The sequence below is a fragment of the Falco peregrinus genome, chromosome 13 (assembly GCF_023634155.1).
Source record: "Falco peregrinus isolate bFalPer1 chromosome 13, bFalPer1.pri, whole genome shotgun sequence".
Lineage (NCBI taxonomy): Eukaryota > Metazoa > Chordata > Aves > Falconiformes > Falconidae > Falco > Falco peregrinus.
In genome coordinates, this window is record NC_073733.1 from 10,282,049 (window position 1) to 10,305,100 (window position 23,052).

General features: G+C 38.4%; 1 protein-coding gene across 3 annotated transcripts in view; it reads right to left on the reverse strand.

Moving 5' to 3' along the window:
- Window positions 1–23,052, reverse strand: part of AFF2 (ALF transcription elongation factor 2) — a 351,452-nt gene that overhangs the window by 70,663 nt on the left and 257,737 nt on the right. For all 3 annotated transcript variants that reach the window (XM_055818362.1, XM_055818361.1, XM_055818363.1), the window contains exon 9: window positions 14,592–14,629. In XM_055818362.1, coding sequence (XP_055674337.1) covers window positions 14,592–14,629 — 38 coding nt within the window. The remainder of the gene's footprint in view (window positions 1–14,591; window positions 14,630–23,052) is intronic.

Consider the following 23,052-nt stretch of genomic DNA (forward strand, 5'->3'; position numbering starts at 1 on the left):
GGTGTTTCTGGCACACACCTAAAACTTTCACCTTACTTTTGCATCTCAGATCTTTTTTCACCAGATGAAAATTTGTGGTGCAATGAGATAATTACTTTTTTAATTTCTGTTCTCCCCAACAGTTTTGATTTTTGTTTAATTTTGATTTTTAATTTTATTGATTTTTAATACAAAGCACCTTGGGCTGTTTGTAGTCAAAGATGTCTTTGTCCTGTGCACATGTGGATTGTGTACGCAACTACAGTGCTGCAGAAGGCACATTTCAGAACAGCCATTAAGGTACTGTATCCTCTGGGTCAGCTGAGAATAAACTGAGTAAAGTTGGCAAGAATTATTCTGTGATTTCCTCTGTGAAATATTTCAACAAGGTCTTTGAAGACTCAACCAAACATTCCCAAAGCAAATTAAGCAGATGACATTATCCTTCCCTCTTGACTTCATGCCCTGAAACATTGAATAGAGATGCTGCCAGGGTCAGATTCCCAGTTTCAGCGAAGCTACAGTGACTGAAAATCAGCGCCTGTCAGCAGAATAAGAATAAACAACACTCTATCAAGGAGGGACTCAACATCCTGGTTTTGAGACCGGCACTTTACAAAAAAGCATACTATGTAACAGTAGGAAAGCAATTCAGACTACCAACCTGCAAACTTTGTTCAGCATAATTCACAAGTAAGGGTCTCTTTTTTTCCTAATGGCTTTGTCTGGATATACTGGCTGTCTTTCTTATTTTAAAGAAATCATACTCCAATTACGCTTCTTAAAATAACCAAGACAGAGAGAGCATAAAAAGTTTACCTTTAAGATTAAAAACTTTATGCAAATACAGAGAGAGGAGATTGAACAATCCAAAATATACAATGTTATTTTTCTATGGCTATTCTAGAAAAACATTAGCAATACGTGGGCTACTTTTCAATGTTGGTATCAATATCAAAAGACTGGAAAATCTTAAAACGCTGAAAGACCATCTGTGCATGCTAGCAACTGCCAAATCTGCAACTGTGGTTTCTTCCCTGCTAATTCCATATTTTCCTGATAGATTAATGGGCACCATTTATCCAGGATAAATAAATGTGGAAGGCCTGCCTCCCCCCTTCACTGCGCCTCATCATTTTACTGATTTCCACCAGACCACTGAGCACATTAATGCAAGTAAGCCACTGTCTGGATTCAGAAATTATCACATTTGGTAGAGAAGGAATGCTTGGCATTGCCCGTTTCTTTACAGACCGAAAGTCCTTGAAGTTAAAAAGAAATATATTCAGAGAACTCCAGAGTACAAACAGCACAGACAAACTGCAGTTGATGGATTTTTCTTTCCTTTCCCTGACTTAAATGTAACCTATGCATAGAAAAGCATAGATATTTTACACATACTACTCTTGTTTCACCATGTGCATTTGTCTTGTTATTTCTTTTGAGAGGCATGTCAGACACATATATTTAGACTTCTAACTTGCTAATTTATGCCAGCTAGTGTAAAATTATAGGGTTGGGAATAAAGTTGCAGAATCAAACCTTTATATGTGCTTTGAAGGAAAATTTTCCACTATTTACAGTAAGACTTCCACAATCCACAATATGCTAATTCTTCCACCTAGTAATTTGCAATCCTGCATGCACACACATGCATTCACAGACATACATACTTCACAGGTTTAATAAGAGAACCATATTTCAATGAGCTCTCGTACTACTCAGATTACATTGATTTCTACAAAATGTATTGATGTAGCAGAGCTACCACATATCTAATAGTTCGTTTAATCTACAGAAGTCTAACTACATATATCTAACACATTATCTGGCACTTGGATGATTTAATTGTGTGTTCATGGGGCACTAATTGCAAATTTCAAATGCAAATAGTACATAATCTTGTTAAACATATTTCTTTAAGAGGAGGAGATATGCCTTTGCTGTGTGTCTGCTGTCCCCATTCACTGTAGCTCCAGGTTTTGCTAAGAGGTATAAGCTGATAAAGCCTGTTGGTGCATTTGCTGACATATCTTATCCTGAATGACATTATCATGGCATATTACATCTAAAAAAGAAAAAAAAATCACTAAGGACTGGGCATCCCATTGGCAAGAAAGGAGCATGCCTCATGCCAAAAGAAGCACACACTCCATGGATTTATAGCAGCAAGGCAGAGGATTGCTGCTGTGCAAGCTCTGACAGGGATGTCTGCTGAAGTTCTTTGCTACTTTCTTAATAGTCTCTGTCGTCTCTCTTTCCTTGTAAATACACATTAGGTTAAAAACAAAGCCTGTAAGTTCCTCCAAGTGAAGCACAAGTGAGGAGCCGCACAAAATCCCTAATCCTAAGAGACAGAGAAAGAAGGTAGAGCAGCACAGGTTCACCTTCAGCCTAAAAAACTAGCAGATGAGATATTTTGGTTGTATTTTCTACTAATCAGCCTCCCACTACTTAACACACTATTGTTTCTAGTGAGCTAAATCAGCAACAAGATTCAGCTAAAATAAATTACTATAAAAATCAAGTGAAAAATGTAATCTTCTTTCTCCAAGATGCTTTTCTGGATCTTATTTATTTTTCTAAATACAGACAAGAAGAGGTAGTCCTATTCTTTGTCTGTTCCAGACAGCTTCTGAAAGCCTGGACTCTATTGGAAAACCTTTGGCTTTTTTTCCATTGCTTGAAACACTGTCCTGGATTTATTTCCCATTTGCTTAATTTTTGCATATATAAAATGATTGGGTTTGATGCAGTTTCTTTACATTTACACCAGCAATAAGCAAACTCAATCATATATATACATAAATTCATAGGACTATTAAGCAGAAACTTTTATTATTACTTAAGTAATAAGCTCTGAGATTACTTAAGTGAAAGCTTAATGGGGCTTAGTGGGACTTGAGCAGATGATGAAGTATTTTCTGAAACGGGGTTATTTCCAGAAGACCGTTTATAGCTTCTAGAACCCTGACTGGGTCTAAAGTGACAAGCACCAAGCTATAACATTTTAAAAGTTGAAGCAACAATATATTCACAGCCTTAGAAACACACTGTCTGCACCTGCTTGTTCATGGACATAGTGGCAATGTCATCATTTTGAAGGGAACTGGTTATTCAGTTAAACAAATATATCAAGGGCTAGGAAGAAGAAAAAAAATCCAACAGCCCCAAAAGCAGTTTAAAAATAAAAATAAAAATAAAAATAAAAAAAACACGGAAGTCCTCAGTTATAGCTTATCCAAGATTTTATGGAGGGAAAAAGCTTGACTCCTTTGAGCCAGTACTGTTTACAGTTGCTGCAATGAAAATTCTAATTTTGTGCTCTAATGAACACAAAACGATCCATAGACAACCTTGGCAAAACTTATAATGACTGTGTAATTGAAGTGACTTTGTCACATTAAAAAAATATTTCACAAAATTGTAGCAAACTGCCAAGAAATAAAACTATGGGATGGGCAGTCTTGGATATGTGATACAGACTGCCATATCATCCTTGCTGCTTGGTAAGTGTTGGGCTTATAAAGCTGTGAAAGATTCATCTGCAGTCACTCTTCTTACAGCATATTAAGACTAATTGTGAATTACAGCAAGTGATTCATCATGAATGTGTGACCTAGAATTTACTTTTTAAAAACACTGCTTGTGCTGTTATGCTATCTGGCACAATCCGTATGTGTGGGAGGTGCTATATGGTAAACTGCTAGGTCACTCTCAATGTACAGGTTGCGGAACACGGATAGACCCTCAAAATGTTCCTCCATTTTGGAAATCTTATGGCAAAGGGGCACTAAAATAGAACTGAGATCACAGCCCACTGGGGACGATATCGCTTCAAGCCCCGGCATGGGTAGAAGATTCTCCAAGACACCAGATTTCTCCAGAAATATCCCTGATGAAACTGGCATACACTTAACTTGCAGGGTTATGCTCACCATGATGCACGTTCTGGCCATTTACTCCTTGAGTTTCTCCCCTCCATTCCCTATACCCTGACCTCCAGGAGGGTCCACACCTTTATTGTCCAGTGGGCAAAGCACTTGGCTCCTTTCATCTGCCTGTACAGACACCTCTCCACTGCCCAGGAATGGGGCTGAGCCGATGGAGAGAAGGTAAGTACCAGAAAAGTAGCAGTTTCTGTGTCAGCGAAGCACAGTGGTATTTAACAGCTGCCATGCTGAAATACAGAGGGATCGATTAATATCTGAAATCCAAATTCTCCTCTGATATATCTCCACATACATAGAACTTGGCTTTAAATTTCATAGTTTGGTTTCAGATACAACTGAGCACATATTTTCTATTTACTTAGCACAGCAATGACTTCAGCAAGCACCTGGGGTAAGTCCTGTAAAGAATGTTAATACTGTCCCCAAGTGCAACGCAAAAGCTTTTTTTCTGGGGATTGAGCACCTAAGCATGTTTAGGAGAAATAAATAAATAATCTCTGCCTGTTTTCACTGTGGTAGATTTTTTTCCAGAGATCAGTATTTCAGAAGACTTTTCACATCGCTCTTTCACTTGAAAGACAAATCTGATTCGACATGAAGTTCCATTACGAAGAAACTGTTACATGTGATGACACTGGTTATTGAAAATTGAAATGAAGTGAGAGGAAGCTAACACCAACTTGTATGAAATTCTGCTATCTTTGAATGACACAGGGAACTCAATATATCTAATCATCAAAGTGAAGCCCATTGGGAACCGAACTACAGTTGTATTGCAGAAGGTTGCTACTTGATTGCTAGACCCAAAAGTGCTAAGCCATATGCCACTTATTTCTGTGTCTAAATAGCTTACTATGATTGATACTGAGGGTGGCTCTCCTCTTCACAGTAAAACAATCATGAAGACAACAGGAATTAGGAAACAGAGTATACAGATTATTTTTTACAATCCTAATTTTTAACCCTGCCAGTTCCTGGATCTTAATGTAATTTATTCTGTAATAAATTCAGTCCATGCTATTTTTTCCCAGCAGATCACTAGCTTTTGCACAGATCTTAGCTTGTGAGCTGCATTCGATATTCTTTTTCTCTCGCTACTGTTGGTGTGTGGCCAGACGAGCCTGATTATAAGGGCTCAGTGTTGGCCTTGAGTGTAAAATTTTTCCTGCTTTCTTTAGAAAGATTTTTTCCACCGACCTTGTGCCAATCTCCTTGATTTTTCTTCCTCACTCGTCTGTCTCTCTGAATCAGCCTTTTCCCAGCACTCCTCCAGCCTCCCCACACTCAAAGTCACTCCAAGGTCAGCGGAGGGCCCTCGTACGCGGGCGCTCCACGTGTCCCTCCTCCCAGCTGGAGGCAAAACGCGCTCCGTTTACAATATGCTCAGTTTCCACTTGACAAGGTTGGAAGCTGCTACATATATCGGAACTTAGGTCCCATAGTCAGAGAGAGCACAGCACTGTCAAGATATGACCCTCTTCTACGATTACAAAGCCAGCAAACTGGCAGGGTCTGATGGATAAGCCGCTACTTTAACATATATTACATCTGTAATGTGAGAGTTCCGTGACTCAACGCAGTCTCAACACACAACACAAAACAAAAATCAGCTCCGACATTACAAGCACCCCCGCTCCAGCAATGCTAATATCTTCTTTCATCCATGATCTTTGCAAGTCACATAGTGTTACGGTAAAGTGTTCTGCACTTAAAGGAATATCTGCAGCTTCCCTGCCACTATTAATAAAAATATTTAATGCTCTTGTTAGGAGGCGCCATTTGATTACTGAACTGTTATCCAACAAATCCTGAAAACAATTCAAAGTAAATTTCCCTAATATGTCTATTTTTCTATCCTGCCAGAAGGGTTGCTAATGAATTTGCTGCTTGACTGCACAGACAGATTGGGAACTATAACTGTGCTGGCCTGGGCAACATGGCACTGGCACCAAAAACCTATTTGTACCCATGCAAAGTTCTCTCTAGAGTATGTCTCTCATCCAGAGGTGATTTTCCAATAAAATCAGCCTCGATTATTGCAAGCACAGGAGCAATCCCTGAGGGAGTATATCAGGCAATTCAATACTAGGAAATGTTGTACTAGGCAAAATTAACCTTGTAGCAGTGTTATTTCCTGAAACATTATCTAGCTTTTGCCTTTCTTTCGTATTCATCGATCCTAAATGACTGGATTTTTTTTCTACTTCTCTCACTTAGCACAAGATCATTATTTTTTGGTACTTGTATTTAAAAAAAAATAAATGCTTGAAAGACACCTTTTTTTTCCTTTTATTTCACTTACTCATTGCCAAGGTAAAGGACTGTTTGCTGTATGGCAAGGACTTTCTTTTGGGTATATAAAAGGTGATAGTGAGGAGGACCACCTTTATTCTGCCCTATTTTCATGACCCTGCAAGGCAGAGGAAGCCTATTAGATATATTACTGGGAGGCCACAAGCCAGAAAGAGCAAGGAAACCTCATTCTTCCCTCCCACACCAAGTTGAAAGTAGGAGAAATGCCAGTGAAACTAGTGGAGTTTTGCAGTCCAAAAGAGAGCAGACACATGCCTACAGATTTCAAAGATGCTGTTCACAGCCTCAGTTAAAACCAGCTACCTGGTACCTGTATTCACTGCCTCTTACCAGGCTCTCCAAGGCAGGGATCTTCATCTGGAGAGTCTAGCATGTGCTAGAACCTAAATAAACCATATAGTCATATACGTATGCTAACACTACCTAGGGTTTTGCTCTGGATATTTATCTTCCAGCAGACAAAGATGGCATAACAGTGAAACCCAGCGGTATGAGATCTGAAGGCTGGTACCTATGCTGGATTCAGCCAGCTGTAGTGAAACCAGCAGAACAGGTACTCCCCTTTATGCCAGGATAAGGCCTTTTCTTCAATGTTGTTAGCATTTGTTGCTTGGTTGCAATATCTTAATTGCTCAGAAGGACATTTTTAAAGCATTAATTTAAAAAAGATCACAGGTAGTTAGAAAACAGCTGTTACTTAATACAATGCCCAAAGCAAACAGAATAACTGTATGAATAAATACTAAATAACTTAAAATGCAAAATACTAATCAGAAAGACAAATATAAAATCTAAAAATTCTCAAAACAACAGGATAAGTGAGGAGAGAGCAGGTATTCCTTTGATCAACAGCAGATACATGCTAAAACTGGGAAAAAAAATATTGACCTTAACTAACTTTTTTCTGTCAAAAGAAAAAATTGGGTAAAAGAAGGTTTTATTTGGCTCAAACTTTCACTTTTTTACAACTTTTAAAAACTGAGTTAAATTTGATCTTGACAAGCTGTATCACAATGAAGGTGTAAAAATGTTGTATTGAAAAATGACAAAAGTGACCCAGATAAAATGAAAATGCCTATTTCTGTCTAGCTGCAAGACTCCTGGCAAATTTTTCACAAATGCATGATTAGCTTTGGTCACCTAGCGCATACATGCCTCTGCAAAGAAAAATACACTGAAGAGGCGGTCTCTCTAGCTGTCTGAAGTTCTGTGATGGCTACTGAGCAACATGCCTGGCTTGGCAGCTGAGGGGTGCCTTGTGGCTGGATACAGCCATCGGTGCTTGGTATTGATGGTGCGTGCTCAGATTTGCAAGAGATTAGATGAATGAGCTCTCAGAGTCTGTTCATCTCATTGTCTTGTAAGCAAACATTGTGCACTACACAGGACGTGTGGTAATTTAACCATCTACTATAAATTATACAATCAAGTCGGAAGCATTTCACTATAAAAATGTATTGCGCTCATTTGAAAAATGTGTGTTCTCTCTAGGTACCTGTTGTGGTGGTAGCTGAAAACCTTAATAAAGCATAAACTATTTTATATCTCAGGACTTAGCCAATGTGACTCATTTGTACAGTTTTAAGTCCAAACAAACTGCTAGTCAACTAAATTATAACTTATTACCACAGGCTACAGACTTTTAATACATTCTGTGGTTGGAACAGGACTGATTTACTGTTTTGGGCCCTGCCAGTAGTTATCATGCATCATTTCCCTAGAAATAAAAATAGCCCTACTGTGGTTATCCTTTGGACTGATAAAAATATATCTAACAAGATGTGTCAGAGGAACAAATTCAGAAAATAAAGGTAAAATATTAAATAGACTTATTATTTTATGTCTAAAGTACTACATCTTCCAGCTGCTGTGATGACTTTGGAATAAAGCAAAAGGTATTGCAAAAAGGAAAAAAAAAGATCTAAAGGAGCAATCGAGCTCTGATACAACCACATGGGGATAGCTGAATTGTCAGAGCTTTGCAAGAGTCAAAATTTACATAAAAATCAGTATTTAGGGATTAATGTGATATCATCAAAAAGGATTTAATATGTGCGTTTCTTTGCAAACAGTTTAAAAGCAGCAGTTCTATAATCCATTTCCAACACTAACCTTTAACTTGTAAGAGTGAAATAATCCTTCCCAACATTTCTAGAGTTCACATTCTGCTGAGGAAACATAGCCCCCCCCCCCCCCCAGTAAAACTCAGTGGAAACCAACAGTAGCATATATGTATTGGTTTTCAAAGTGATACTCCAGGTGCTGACTCTGCTGTGAATACTGCATGTTTGTACGGACTCTACCATGTGGCCAGGTTGCAGAATCAGTGGCATTTGGGGGTTTTGTGAATTTTTGGAGGGGTTTTACTGGTAGTGCAATAAACTGATCCCACTGACTGAACCATGCACCTGTGTAGATGCCTAAGTGGACAGACTAGGAGGATCAGGGGCTAAAGAACATTGTCTATAATTGCCTGTAAGCAGGCTTTTTCCTGGATTTCTACTGGGGATTTGAGTGCTTTCGCATGCTGGACTTAAAGTATTAAAACATAAATATGTATGGATTTCTTTGAGAAATGAATATGGGCAGGCAGTTTAGACACTATGTTATAATGGATTTCTAGAGCTAATTGAATTGGTGCTGGCTGATTTAGTAGTTTGCCAGAAATAGTCCGAGGAGATACAACGGGAAGCAAGGTTTAGAAGCAGAGACTAACAGGTGCCGGTGTGGAAATTGCTTGGGAGTTTTACTGAGAATAAGAGTTATAGCAGGTTTGGGCTTTTTGTTTCCCTGAAAGCGGTTTAAGTCCTTTAGCAAATGTTCTTCAGGTAGACACACACATACACAAATGTCCATAGGTAAGTATGCTCATAGATGCCTATGTATACATGTATGTACATATATATACACATACATACACATATATATGGCCATCCTCCTATACAATTGTACATGAATAGGAGGCTTTTTCAACCTAGACATGACACGCTTTTTTTCTTCTTTTTTTTTTTTAATTTTTATTTTTATTAAAAAAAAAATAAATACAGAACTACAGGACAGGAGATACCCTGCAGAGGAAGAGCTTAGCACCATCTCTGAGCAAGAGTACCAACAGCACACCGTCCCTTTTGTACTTTATTGGTAGCAAGTGCCTGATTTGACTGGTTAAAAACAAACCAACCTTCAGACTTAGCCCGCTGGCCTGCACTTTTGCCAATGGGAGCAAAAGATCTGTTTATGGTTACTGCTATTAAAGCATACATTAACTGATCCTCGGAGTCTGACCTGCTTGCCCTCCCGCTTAGTGAGTCAATAAGAAAACCCTCTGGCTCTGCATGACTTGCTCAGACCTCAGACCTTCCATGCAGAATAAGGTCTGTCCAGGGAGGGAAAAACAAGGTGCCACTCCAGCTGGTAAAACAAAGATATTTTTAAAGTGCAGCCAGTAGAAACAGTCACTCCTATTCCATGTATAATCAAGGATGAAAAGGCCACGAAAAATACCACTGCGCTTTGCAAATGAGAGGTCAATTGAAATGTCAAGATATCAAATGTTAATGGATTGCATTTCCAATGATGGTTAGGACAGAAAACCATACCAAATCAAGTCAGATGCCATTCTGAGGAGAAGATGAGTTTTATGGCAGGAAAAGACAATAAACACCAGAAGTCTTTCTGGTTAACAAACTTGTGGCTGATGGAAAACAAATATATTTTGAAAATATGAAAAGCAGTGGGATTTTAACACAAGCTATAATCCCTAAACATGTATCTGGAAGTCATTAAATCCATGGCAAATTTAAGCATATGCAGGTGTTTGGGGAAAATGCCATTGCTTTCTATTGAAGAATTTTAAAGGGACTATGAAAGAAGAGAGTATAAAGGACTCTCAGGAAAGGCAATGCTTTCTTCCCTGAAGCAAGAAGTCAATTCCAATATTCTCACAGTTCTACAGCAGTTCATGGACTACATGGATCACTCTTAAAAGCATTCATGTTCCATTTTAAAAAATTAATTTTTCTCTTACAAAACTGCTGTATTTTGTAGTGTTGGGTGACATCAGGCTTTAGCCAAATCATTTTTTCACCTGCCCAAATTTTCCCAAGAAATCCATTTGGCCATTTTCATAAAGGACTGTAACCTGAGGCATTTGTTTAGAGTGACATTATATCCTGTCCTTAGTCAGAAGGGTGTTGCTATGCAAAGAACTCATTTCTGTAATATGGAAAACAGTGAAAAGGAACTAGTTATCCTCCTAACCACTCTCACTGCCCAACTAGTAGACACACAGACTTCCTTCCCCAACTGCAGAGAGACCAGCCCTGTGCTTATGTTAGCTCGCTGGTCACTCACACGCTTAGAGGGAAAATAGTTTTATTAGTGCCTTTTGAGTAGGAAGGCTCCTTGGTCTTTATGGCAGATACTTAATATTAGGAATGATGCACAGTGAGTAACCATTTGCTCTTTTCTGTAAGGATAACTACTTGCATGGATTCCAGTGCGTATATGAGGAAAAGGGTTTAAAACAAACAAAAGACAGTATTTTTTCATACCCTGTGGTGCTCAACTCCACAGGATATTGTGGGCACAAGAAGTATAAACAGATTTCAAAAGAGATTTTACATGGAGGATAAGTCCGTTGGTACCTCCTAAACACATGGTGTGTGGTTATGAAAGTGTAAAAAGCTGTGTGCAGGAAGGTGGGAGGATACTCCCTGTGGAGGATGCCTCTGTAATTGCTGTTCCCCCCCCACCTTCTGCCACTGGCAGAGATAAAGCACTCGGTTGGTTGACCTTCAGTCTATGTTGAGGTACAGGCTGCCATGCCAAGTGTATTTGTACTTGAGAGTGAGGCCTAACACTGTGTCTGGATCTGAGGAGATCCTGCAGCTCAACCTGCTTAATAAAAGACAAGTGATGTGGTCCAAGTCAACGTGAATGTGATTCCTTTAGGCGTTATGCTGATGTGGGCTCCCATTACCTACCTAAGTCTGGAAAAAAAATCTGAGAAGAGTGATCATCAGTTGGGATTCAGAACAAAGGTGCTATTGAATTTTAATGATATTGCTGTTTGCTCCCTATTCCATCAAATCACAGGGTATATAGAAAATTATTTCCTCTGGATGTCTCCTAATTCAAAACCATTTCTCATGTAACAGCTCTTTAGAAATTGTAAACCCTCCACAGGGTAAAATTGTTTAAGTCTTTCAGAGTCAGGGATAGGAACAGTGTGATAAGGACCAGCAAGTAAGTAAGAAAGCATCTGGGACTTTGCATCCAGGAAATCCTTTTCCCACTACAGACTGTCCATGTAGATACGGATAAAACCAATGGGAGAAAGCAAGTGTTTCTTATATGACAAGGGCAGGAGGAGATAGATAAGTTAAATGCAATGGATTCTGCAATTATGGGGGCCACCTTGGTGCCACATGGTTTTGGAAAAGTAACTGAAGTATCCCCACTACCCCCTCCACCCCTCAAAAAAAAAAAATCAGTTTTGCAGACACAGAGATTTCTTAGCCATTTTATGTGTGTTTATTTGTATGTCAGATGATGCTACCAAGAAAGATGAGCTCCTATGGATGTGTCCTGTCTTGCAGTGCTACAAGCAACATGGAATTGAGACCAAGCCTTCTGAAGGAGCCAAATGCCACCTGCATCTACTTTGGCCGTCAGGAAGTTCACACCAGTTAGTCTAAGCACCTATAGACATTAAGAAACCAGCTGCTTGGCTGCCTTACTGAACTGTAGTAAGAAAACTTCCTGGTTTTTTTCCCTTCATAAAGTGTTAAGTGCTGGAGGGATTCAACAGAACAAAAATGAACAGTAAACTTCCTCTCAAACATTAAACCAGCAACATTAATAAACTGAGCAATGAAAAGTAAATCAACCATTTCTACAGAAATCTTCATCATGTTTCTAAACAAAAATGTTAAATAGTGGCACTGTTAAGGTCCTGTCCAAGGACTCCATATAAACCATATTCTTTAAAAGGGAGTGACTTCTGATTCCAGTTTTGGGACACAAGAGCTATGTTAGCACAATGTAAAAACATGGAAATTTTTTATGCTAACGACAACTACGAATATTTTATATATATTTATATATGTAAAAAAAATATATATTGTAACAGATGTCAAATGCAGTTAGATTCAACTCAACTTATTAGTGCATGGCTTTTAGCCAAAAGCAATTCACATTTGCAGAAGTGTACTATCACATATGTCTTAATAACAGAAATGTGTTTTTAAAAATGTATGTGGTAAGTCACATATGGTAGAAGAAATCTGTACAGCTTTCAGCCCTTATGACAATGGAAGCTGGTAACTTTATTTTGCGTAGCTGAAGAACATTAAAATTCAAGTGAAATTCTCTTTGACATTTGAGAGCTACAAAAGCAATGACTACAAGCTAGACAAGCCTGAGCTGTACTAAGTGTGGCTGTGACGCTGATATAAATGCTGTCTTAAAGACACTATTCTTGCTTTTGCCCTGAGTGTAATATTTTAGCACACAATCATAATTGTATACAGGTACCTTAAATAATTACATGTTGCTGAAAAATAGTAGGCAGATTTTTCAGCTGTTTTGTTATGCAGAGTGTAATTAATATGTATAATGGATTCCCTAGGGTACTAATTGAAGCTGCCACCATGAACATAGTCAAAGAGAAGTTAAACAACCAGTTGGGGGAAACACGACAGGGTGAGATATGCACATGTAGGTAGAAAGAGCGAGACTGTCCATCTGGCTGTCTTCCATTCCAACATGCTACACTTAAGTCCCATAAAGGAATGATCTAGCCTAAATCACCCTTTCCCCCCACTCTCAAATCTTTCTGGTGGATTAATTGGGCATCAGTGTCACATATGCAGTTTAATGACTGAAAGGCTCAATATCTCTATTATATGTGTGAAAACTCAATTCAGTTGAGCCATTCCTGAGGATTTGACTCAAAATATTAAAAAAAGGTGAATGAATGCTAAATAATTATTTTGGAGTTGTTCCAGTGGACTCTTATCACCTTGCAACTCCTGAATCCTCTAGAATGTGAGGTCAAAACACAGCTTATTTCACAATCTCTAGTAAACAACCACCAGCTAACAAAGACTTTAATTCAGCTTCCACTGATTTTGAACTAGCTCTATAGGCAAGAAAGGTCCCTTGTCTTATTAGAAGTTTCATGTGCTATCAGATCCCTGCTGGATCCTATTTCTAATTTTTATCAGATTGAACGAAACATAGAGAGAGTGATTTATGACTGTCTTGCCTCTTGCATAATCACTCCAAGGAGTGTTCATACACATTTTGTGTTCACTTTATAACGGGTAAATAACTATACATGATGGAAGCCAAGTGAGAAGTAGAACTGTACTCTTTTGTAGTGTGCTAAACCACAATGATTAATGATTTGTGAGTCCTTTCAGTGCATGTTCTTACAAATACAAAACCATTCCAGTCCAACAGCCAGCATGATCAGCAAACTACTATAAAAATAAGAACATTTCCTCTGTCTATAACAGGAATATACAGTTACCGGGACTTAGTTAAACTGCAGTGATCACCGACTGAAGCTAAAAATATGTGTTTTATTGGTACATAAGAGCCCATTAAGACTGGAGTACTCATTATTTAAACAGAATCACTAATTGCTGGTAGCTTTAACTGAAAACGCCTTTTCTCAAAGAGCCAGGACATCTATACAGCAACTTTCTTAATTCCATGATATATGGTTGAGTGTTGCTGCTAGTGCCCTAAGATTTAAGAACTTCTCATAAAATGCCCTGGAAATTGCTCCCTGGTAGCTTGCTCATCCTTCACAGAGCCCTACTCTAAAGAACAGAAACATACGTGTGTGTATGGTGTGAGAGAGACACACATACAGAGTGAGAGAGCTCTTAATCAACAGGATGGCAAAGCCTTGATACATAGGTGCAAAATATTCCCATGTGTCTAGAAATCATTTGGCACATTCTTAGTTATTTCCCCCCTGTCAGACCTTCTCAAGGATTGCAATTAAAAATCATAATCTTTTTAGCATGTACAAACCTCCCCAAGGCTAGGAGCACTACGTATTGAGTATGATTCGATATTATTTGGCAGCTATTCATAGACAACACATTAATTTATGGAAACTGGATGAAACTTGGGGAGTGCAATCATTAGGGACATATGAGAAATCGAAAGCTTTCCTTAGTGATACTGACCTTTTTATAGCTACAATTAGGGGCAACTTGAATCCTATTATCTCTTTCATCACCCTTCTTAATGTCCTAGTCTGTTTAGTGATTGTATACAACCACCTTGTTAAACTTGCATTTTCAAACAGATATAAAAATAACTTACTTTACAGGAATGTTTCTCAGTTTTGTCTTTTCAGCAGCCTGTAAACAGAAGAGGGGTGGGGGAAACAAACAGTTAAGCAACACACCAAAGCACAGCCAAGCCCCAGGAAAACATCGACTTGCAGATGCTCTTCAGAAGCGCACAGCCAGGCAGCCTGCCACCACCCGGGTGGAGGGATGCAGGAGCTGGACCCTTTCAGAGAGACAGCGCTACAGGTTTGAAATACTTCTGCCCCAGTTAGTGGTATCAGTGTGGCTTGTTTATTTTTAATGGCCGTGAGTGTTTCAGAACCACTTGTTCGGGGTGATTACTTCATTTCCTGCGCCGAGGTCTGGCCCCCTCTGTCACAAGCTATCTGTCCATAGCTGGAACCAGAACAACAACAGGAAAAAATAAAGGGAAGAACGGACTCCGTTTCCAAAACAGTTTTTATTCACCAGCAACAAAAAAGGATGACCAAATGTTCAGATCAATTTCCTCTTGTGAAACCTTTGAGAAAACACACTCCAAATCATCTAAATGAGTAAATCTTTGGGCCTCTCGGCCTGCACCACCTCAGACATGGAGTCTGGTTCCAGTTTATTGCTGAACCCATTGATCTGTGTACAGTCCATTTATCATTCATGAAAAGAGCCAGTGATCTTCACAGTATATTAGAAGAAACAACTCAGATCATCTGTCAACAGCCCTCTTATTTCTGTTTCCCTCTCCACGGGGATTTCATCTCCTTCGATTCTTCTTGAATTAAAATGTTGCTAAGCAACACAGCTGGGGGCACTGATGGCAGAGCCACACCAGTCTATCACACTGGTTAAGCTGCTCGAGATCTCAGAGGAGATTTTTTTTTTAAATGCTTCTGTGGTGTAATTATGTAATCTAAGACAACCTTGCATCCCTCCTCTGATTTTTTTTGGAATAGGTAAATAACGTTTTAATGCAAGAGGGCTTGAAATATCACCTTCAGATAAACCACTGTTGTTGTATCTTTTCAGAGAATTCCTCCTAGTGTTTGCAGAACCAGACTGTAATAGATTTAAATGTGGAAAGCGGTCAAATGGTTAGAGAGATTACAAGCACTGATAGCAGTGAAAGACAGAATTAAGACAACGGATCCATAAACCTATTATAGTAAGGAAAGTTTTAGTGCTTAATTACCTTCAGAGATATTTTTATAAAGCTTACCAAAACTGAAGGGTTTGCTGAGGACCTTTAACCTCTGTTATGCTTAGGGATGGGAATAAAATGGTTCTCACATAGGAACTGCTAATACTAGTGGTCCTGAAAAATGCCCACACAAGCCCTTGAGAAGTTAAATCTTTTATGAAATCTGACTAACTTTCAAAACCTCTGGTACCTACACAACTGGGTTCCAAATGTTGCTGGAATGTGTTTTCCCATAGGCTTTACAATGGGGTTAGTTTTTCAAAATACCTGCTGTTTTGGTGCTTTTACCTCCAATCATAGGAAACACAAAATCTGTGTTTAAATCCATGGAAATCCCTAATAATGAGTTTAAAATCTGGAGAAAGAATTAGAGCTTGTGAGAGCTGGAATGGGGCAACACCAGTCTTCTGGGCTGGTTCCCAGTGTCTGAGGAAAAATGTTTCATTTGGATTATGTTTTCCATCTCAAGAATAAATCAATGAAAGCATGATAGGAAACAATTATATTAATTGTACAGTAGGATGGCTAAATAAAACACTTAAACCTCAGGAAATGCTAAACTTAAGATTGCACAAGTGTTACAGACCCAAACCTAATTATGTCCTCTCAAACAAGCTTATGATGAAATGGGGTCCCTGCCTCATTAATGAGATAATGTGAGTCGTGCCTCTTTCCAGTGATACTCTCCCAAATCTCCCTCTTTCTGTTGCCACATGTACGTGCAGTCAGAAGCATGTTATTAAGAAATCTTTCTGAGTAATAAATTACATGTAACAACACAAAAACGCTTTATTTTAAATGGATTAAAACACCATCAAAAATGGCACTTCGGTTTCCCAAGCCTCCCACTAAATGCCAAGTTTCAGTCCCATCCTGCAGAGAACTACGGTATTTTTAAAGCTCATAAACAGCCTTCCACAATGGCAGACGTGTTTTTTGACTATCCAGTGATATTTTGCTTGACCCTTCTATATACCAAATAGCTGGAGTATAATAATTATGAGTTCAAGCATGTGAAACTTGCATCTGAATCAGGTTTTTTTCCCTCTGAATTTTTAGAAAATCACTATGCAAAAAAATGGTAACAAAATACAGATAAAAAAAGAAAATAGAAGAGCAGAGATTGTCTAGGATCACAAGTAAATAATAATAATGCAGTCAATTCTAATACAAAGTAAGTGGAAGATATTCTGGAGAGCATGTGCATGATGGTGTGAGCTAAAATGTTTACATGAAAGATTAAAGAAGATGAAGATATTTCAGGGAGTGAGAACTGGCAATGTCAAAGTCATAGATATTAAAAGAGCAGAGCATAAACTGAATGTTTGATTTTTGACTACTTAGCTACATTGATGGCAACTGTTTACCCTGAAAAAAACGTGATAGCTTTAGGGAGAAAGAATTATAGATAGATATAGTTTATTTTCTTGGACCATGAACATTCTAGCACATTTTTTTCCTTGGATTTTTACATGGAAAACTCCCACATTTTTTTTCCTTTTGTTACCACAGGGAGGCACTTCCCTAACTCTTTAAGAAAAGCTACGTGCTGGAGAGACAGTGTCCTTCACACACATGCCAACTCATACAGAGTTTTAAAAAAAGATATTGCAAATGCTCAGGTTAATCTACATGACAGCCTAGTTTAATATTGGATGATCAAGCAACTGGTCATTTCCTATTACAAATGATTCAGTTTGCCTCTGAGTGGGACCATGGTGATGTTAAACACAGCACAGAATATATGTCAGTCATTCCGTCTGAGAAAGAGATGCAGGATCTGGGCTTCTGCTTTTATTTGTCTTGTAGGTGTTGCTCATTCATTTTTCAAAGCGGATTTGTTGCGATATCATGAGCATGCCCAGTGGCAGAAGATAAGGGAAGGCAAAATCAAAGTGACATTGAGTAACTCTACACATTAAGCTTTGATGCAGAAACATATTGTTTGAAAATACTTGGTGTGCAGCAGGTCTGTCAATTAGAGCTAATTATTTTTCTCTGATCAGGAAGAATGCAATCTTGTTTTAGGCAGGTTTCTTTGAAATGTACGTCTTTTATATAACGTCATTATAGGAAAATACTTCTTCCAAATTACTTTTTTTTCAGGGCTGCTTAGCTATTGACTCAAATTGTCTGTGTTGAGTAGTTCTCTCTGCTTTGATAATTAACTTTTGATCATTACTGAATTTAGCAGCTCTAGTTAGATGTGTTCAGAGCCATCCTCCTCAACTATTTCAGTGTTCATCGCCTTTAATCTTTGAACAAAATGATCTCATTGAGCCTCCATCAGTCTCGCTACTCAGTGAATAATTCCTGTTTCTCATCTTCATGACTGTTTGATTTGCTTTAGACTCAATGCCAGCTTTTGATTATTAATTTAAGATATTTCAAAGACAAACATGTTTTAAGAGTTATTTTTTCATTATGTATTCCTAGGCCTTCACACATAAGAAACTGGTTTTAACTCCACGATTCCTAAACTTCATGTATTAGAAGTAGTATATAGAAATAGAGCAGGTAGGAGGTCCCTAAACTTTGATACATATGCCCTGAGTGGGAGATGCTGCTGTGAAAGATTGGAATGAAACTGGACTGGTATAATGTAACATTCAATGGGTGTTAAGAGAATTACAACATGGGATCTTTGCTAATTTTGAGCTTGAAAACTTGCATTAAAATAATTTAGGATGATTAGAAAATGGAAGCCAGAGTGAACCAGACAATCATTACACTTTAATTTGTAATTTCCTTCTGGTGTTGGTGTTTTTTTTTGGTGTTTGGTTTTTTTGGTGTTTTTTTTTTTTTTATTTATTTTTTCCCAGTTATGGCCTTTCCATAACTGTGCCTCTGCTCTCTAAGACCTTTTTTCAACAGCTGACTCTAGCATTGAATAAGAAGGAAGAAGATGAAGAATACATGAAAAGCAGTAAGATACAAAGGAACATCCATCAGAAAGTATTTGCCCAGGGACATTTTCCCATGACTTTTATAACTGTGAATGACTCCTACCTCTTACATTGCATTACAACTGACTTTGGTGCTAGTTGTTTTAGCTTTAGTTCAAGAACCACCTGCACTGTGCTTTACTTGATCTACAGCATGGATATACCTATCAACTTATTTTGTTAGCAGGTATTTCAATATTACACAAAAGATTAAATATGGGAATAAACACAAACTACTTCCAGATTGTGCACAAGGATCTCAAAATGTGAAAAAAGGTGCTTTTCTTCATAGTATCAGTTACCACACTGGCTTTTGGATAGAAAGAACCAGAAACAGTACTGCAGTCAGTACAACTTTCCTGTATCACGAAGACTTGAGGAGAACTGACAAGAGGCTGGCTCAAAAATACCAAAGTAAAATAACTGGTATCTGCAGAAGGCAAATTAGATTTTTGGTCAAGTGTTACAGGGGAAGCATCTGTTATTCAAAGAAAATACATATTTTACACTGCATAACTGAAAATCCTGGATTTTCAGGGAAAAGTATTTGATTTCAAGAAAATGAGATTAGACAAAAAGTATTTTTTAAGAATCCCTCCTCACCCTCTTGATTCAGAAGCACTGATCCTACGGCAGCAATTGATGAGCCTCAAAACGTTTTTTAGGGTGAGACAGATGGCATTTCATGCACTCAAACATGTTGGCAGAAGAAGGAAGGCCTCGTGCTTTAAGTTCCTGCATAAACTGCTGCAAATCTAACAGGTTAATCTCCCAGTTTCTAACCAGCAATGTATGCTTGGGTGAATAGCTAAGCAACTCAAGACAAAGAAGTTTACAACCCACCATGCCATTCTCCTGTCCTGTAGGTTATACAAGAGACTTCTTGGAGACCCAATCCAAAAAAACCAAAGAAACTTTCCCTGTTAGTTGAGTTATATACATAGTTATATATACATATCTATATATCTATCTTTGTTTTACCATGATCTTATTTATACAGAATGCCTTACCTACGATCCTAAGTAACGAACTGAAAACTACTACTTACTTACTGTACTCTATTGTGCTCTGATTCTGTAATGATACAGTTCATGCTAACTACACTTCCTCTGCAGGAGAAGAACACAGTGTGCAGCAAACAAACCACCCAGAACTGTGCTAGGAGTTAGAAAGCCCAAACCCGAGGGCTGAAGGATTAGCATGTGATGATACATGCACAAATATGTGTTGTGTTCCATTATTTTTTTTTCTTCTTTACTTCATTGGTTACACTCTCCTCTACCTGTCCCCTAATGTCAACAGAGGATATTGTATTTCTTTCTTGCTAATTGCCTTTGACGTGAAGTTGGCAACCTTGTATTTGAGATTCTGTGTGTGATGTTCCGGGTCAGTCTCACCTCGAGGACAAAAAGCCCGATGTTACTATATCTAGGACCAAACACCAATAGAGAATATGCTCGCCTCGTCATGTATTTTTAAAAAATTAGTATTTTTCCTTCAGAAGCCAAAGATGTGAGATGGATCTGTTAAAATAATTTTTTTGAAATATCAAGTCACCAAGCATGTGTTATGTACAAATCAGAATGGTTCATTGAACTCTCACTGTGTATGAACCACAGAGAGCTTCTCATCATTGCTTTGAGCAATGCAATAACCTTCATGGCTTCAGAGATGTTCAAGAATACTTAAAATACTGGAAATTTAATTTCAATTGGGGCAGTGGAGGCTGGGTAAAATGAAAACCAGAGTTTAGGTGACCAGATCTAAAACAGTCTTTCTGTGGACCAGGAGTCACCTTCACCCTTGATGTAAGTGAACTGGCTTTATCTAAGCAACAACACCGATATATTTGGGCTTCTGTCAGCACTTTTTCACAAATTCCTACGTTTCCATCAGGCCAATGGTGGAAATCAAACTAAGGAAGTGTGCAGTGAAAAATGTGGCCACTTCCCATTCTTGAAGGACTATTCCATATTTGTTTAAAAAATGGAGAAAAGAGCTGCACACACTCAGTGTGTACTTCACTCTGAGGAGCACTTGTTGCTTGTGTATACGCAGCTGAGCTGGTTTTAAATCAGCTAGTGTGGGTAGTATGGTTGTTGTTGCTTTTGTCACACAGGCTTCAGTCTTTGCTGAACTTTACAAAACAACCTGGCAGTGAATGGACTTCAGAGTTTACTCACATAACACGTATGCTCATTTTAGAACTTCAGTACCAATGTACCTTGACAGAAGAGGCTTGAAACAGTGCCTAGTTCCCCAAGTATTTTGATATAAGCTGGATTCTTTCAAAAATGCTTTTGATGGGAAGTTTCTAACTGTATTAATTTTGACTCCTCTGTCCAACACAGCAGAAATTGTAAGATGACATTACAAATTCTACTGATTTACTTTGGTAGTCCTACAAAACACTGTCAAGTTGCTTTACAAATGCTAATCAATGTCTCATGAAGCCTAGTAGATTTAAATGCTCTGATAATACTAACTGACTTGGTCATTGCCAAGTTCTATGGCAGAAAAAAGAACTCCTGGCTAGAGTTAGGCTTGATTTTTAATGAGAACTGTTTTATCTGGAAAAAAAAAATATACAGCCCTGGTGACAGAAAAAAGTTGGGAAAATTGTACTGAATTGTCCATGTTTCAGAAATAAAAATATTAAATTGAAATTCTCACTTGAAACATAATTTCCTAGCAAACAATTTGTTACAAAGTCATTGCAAATGACCTAGGCTTAGTGGATGATAATCCTACTGTAAAAATATAAACATCTAGCTAGGAATAAAACTCAGTATTTGCCATTGTCTTATTTACTCACACTTTTTTTTAATACATGTGTTTGGTTCAATGCTCCAGATGGCAAATAAATAAAAAAAAAAATCTATTCCTTGTTTGGTTTACTCCATAGCTGCATTTCAACATGTTAATGACATGATTAAAAATATTGAGGAGGCAAAAGAAACAGAGTAAAGGTCTGGAAACATTTGTAAGAAAAACAAAAAGTCTCTCTAAACTTCCTTCAAGAAATAAGCAGCAAAAGGCTAGATTCAAAGAATATTTTGTGACCTCATTGCGCAGCTGCAGGCAGTCTCCAAGCCTGTGCACTCCTCTGTTTCTGAGTTCAAACAGACAAAGAACAATTCTTTGTATCTCCATCCCTGAAAGTTACCTGAACAGTGCTGGTATTTTAGGTCTTATAATGATGTGTAGCTTTAGCCTGCAATGTCTGATTGTTACTTTTGCAATGTTCAAGCATTATAACTTGCTGTGTCGAAATGGAAAGGAGTACAGGGAGATATCTCAGAAGCAGCCCCTTGTACTGCTGCTCATTTGCAGTTTATGCCCTTAGATTTTCTGTTGTGGCAAAGGCCTTCATCTCATTCCTTCATGAGTTCGACCTGTCCTTAGTTTCTTCCCTACTCTAAATCAATGAACAGTTGCCTAGACTTGAGAAGCAAAAGGGCAGAGTCAAAGAGTACCAGCAGTGGCAGTGCTGGGAAGATGTGAACTGATGTTGCTATTGTTAACACCACCCATTAATTTCCAGCACAGGACTAAAGACTTTAAGGATTTTAATTTATACTGAACGCTACATCTACACTAAATGTTAAATCTATTACAAACAGGCAGCAGAGGTAACAGAGGCAAACACATGAAATAACTCTTTGCTGACCTTGGTCTGGTTTAGTACATTGCTCAGATGACTTAGCCAATTACTAAATTGAACAGCTCCAAAAATTATACTTAATAGTATTGCCATGGAATTGGTAATTTTGTAAAGCAGGCATGCTCTCTGTGAGAGCACCCTGCCCAAATCAATTGCACTGTCACACTGTGGTCCTGACCTGTCCCTACCAGCAGGCAGAAGGTCTGTTCTGGGAAGATTCACCCTGCTGGCACAGAATGGAGCACCTTCAACCCCAGCAAACCTTGCAGTGGCAGATTAATTCATCCTAAGAAAAATTAAGGTGTTTAGCTCTCGTTACTGTTCTCCTTCTGGAATGCCTCCAGGGGAGATCAACTTTCACTTCTTCCCCCCTTATTCTGGCTGACAGAAGCTAATTACTGGATTTATCATGTCCTTTTCATCACCTACTTTACGCTTGTTCTGGCCACTTATGAGTCCCTCCTTCAGACTTCTGCAACGCCCCCAGTCTCAAAGCCAGCGCTAGCACTATCCTCCACAAGTGTAAAAAACTCCCAAGAATTTAGATTTTCAAGTTCACAGACAGTTGCTTGGGCTTCTACAAAAGAGCGGCGCTGCAGATGGCCAGCATAAGAAAGCCAGACACTTTCTTTACCAAAATGCTTCACAAGGCATTCATGATAAAAATCACACTCCCTTTTTGAGGAGA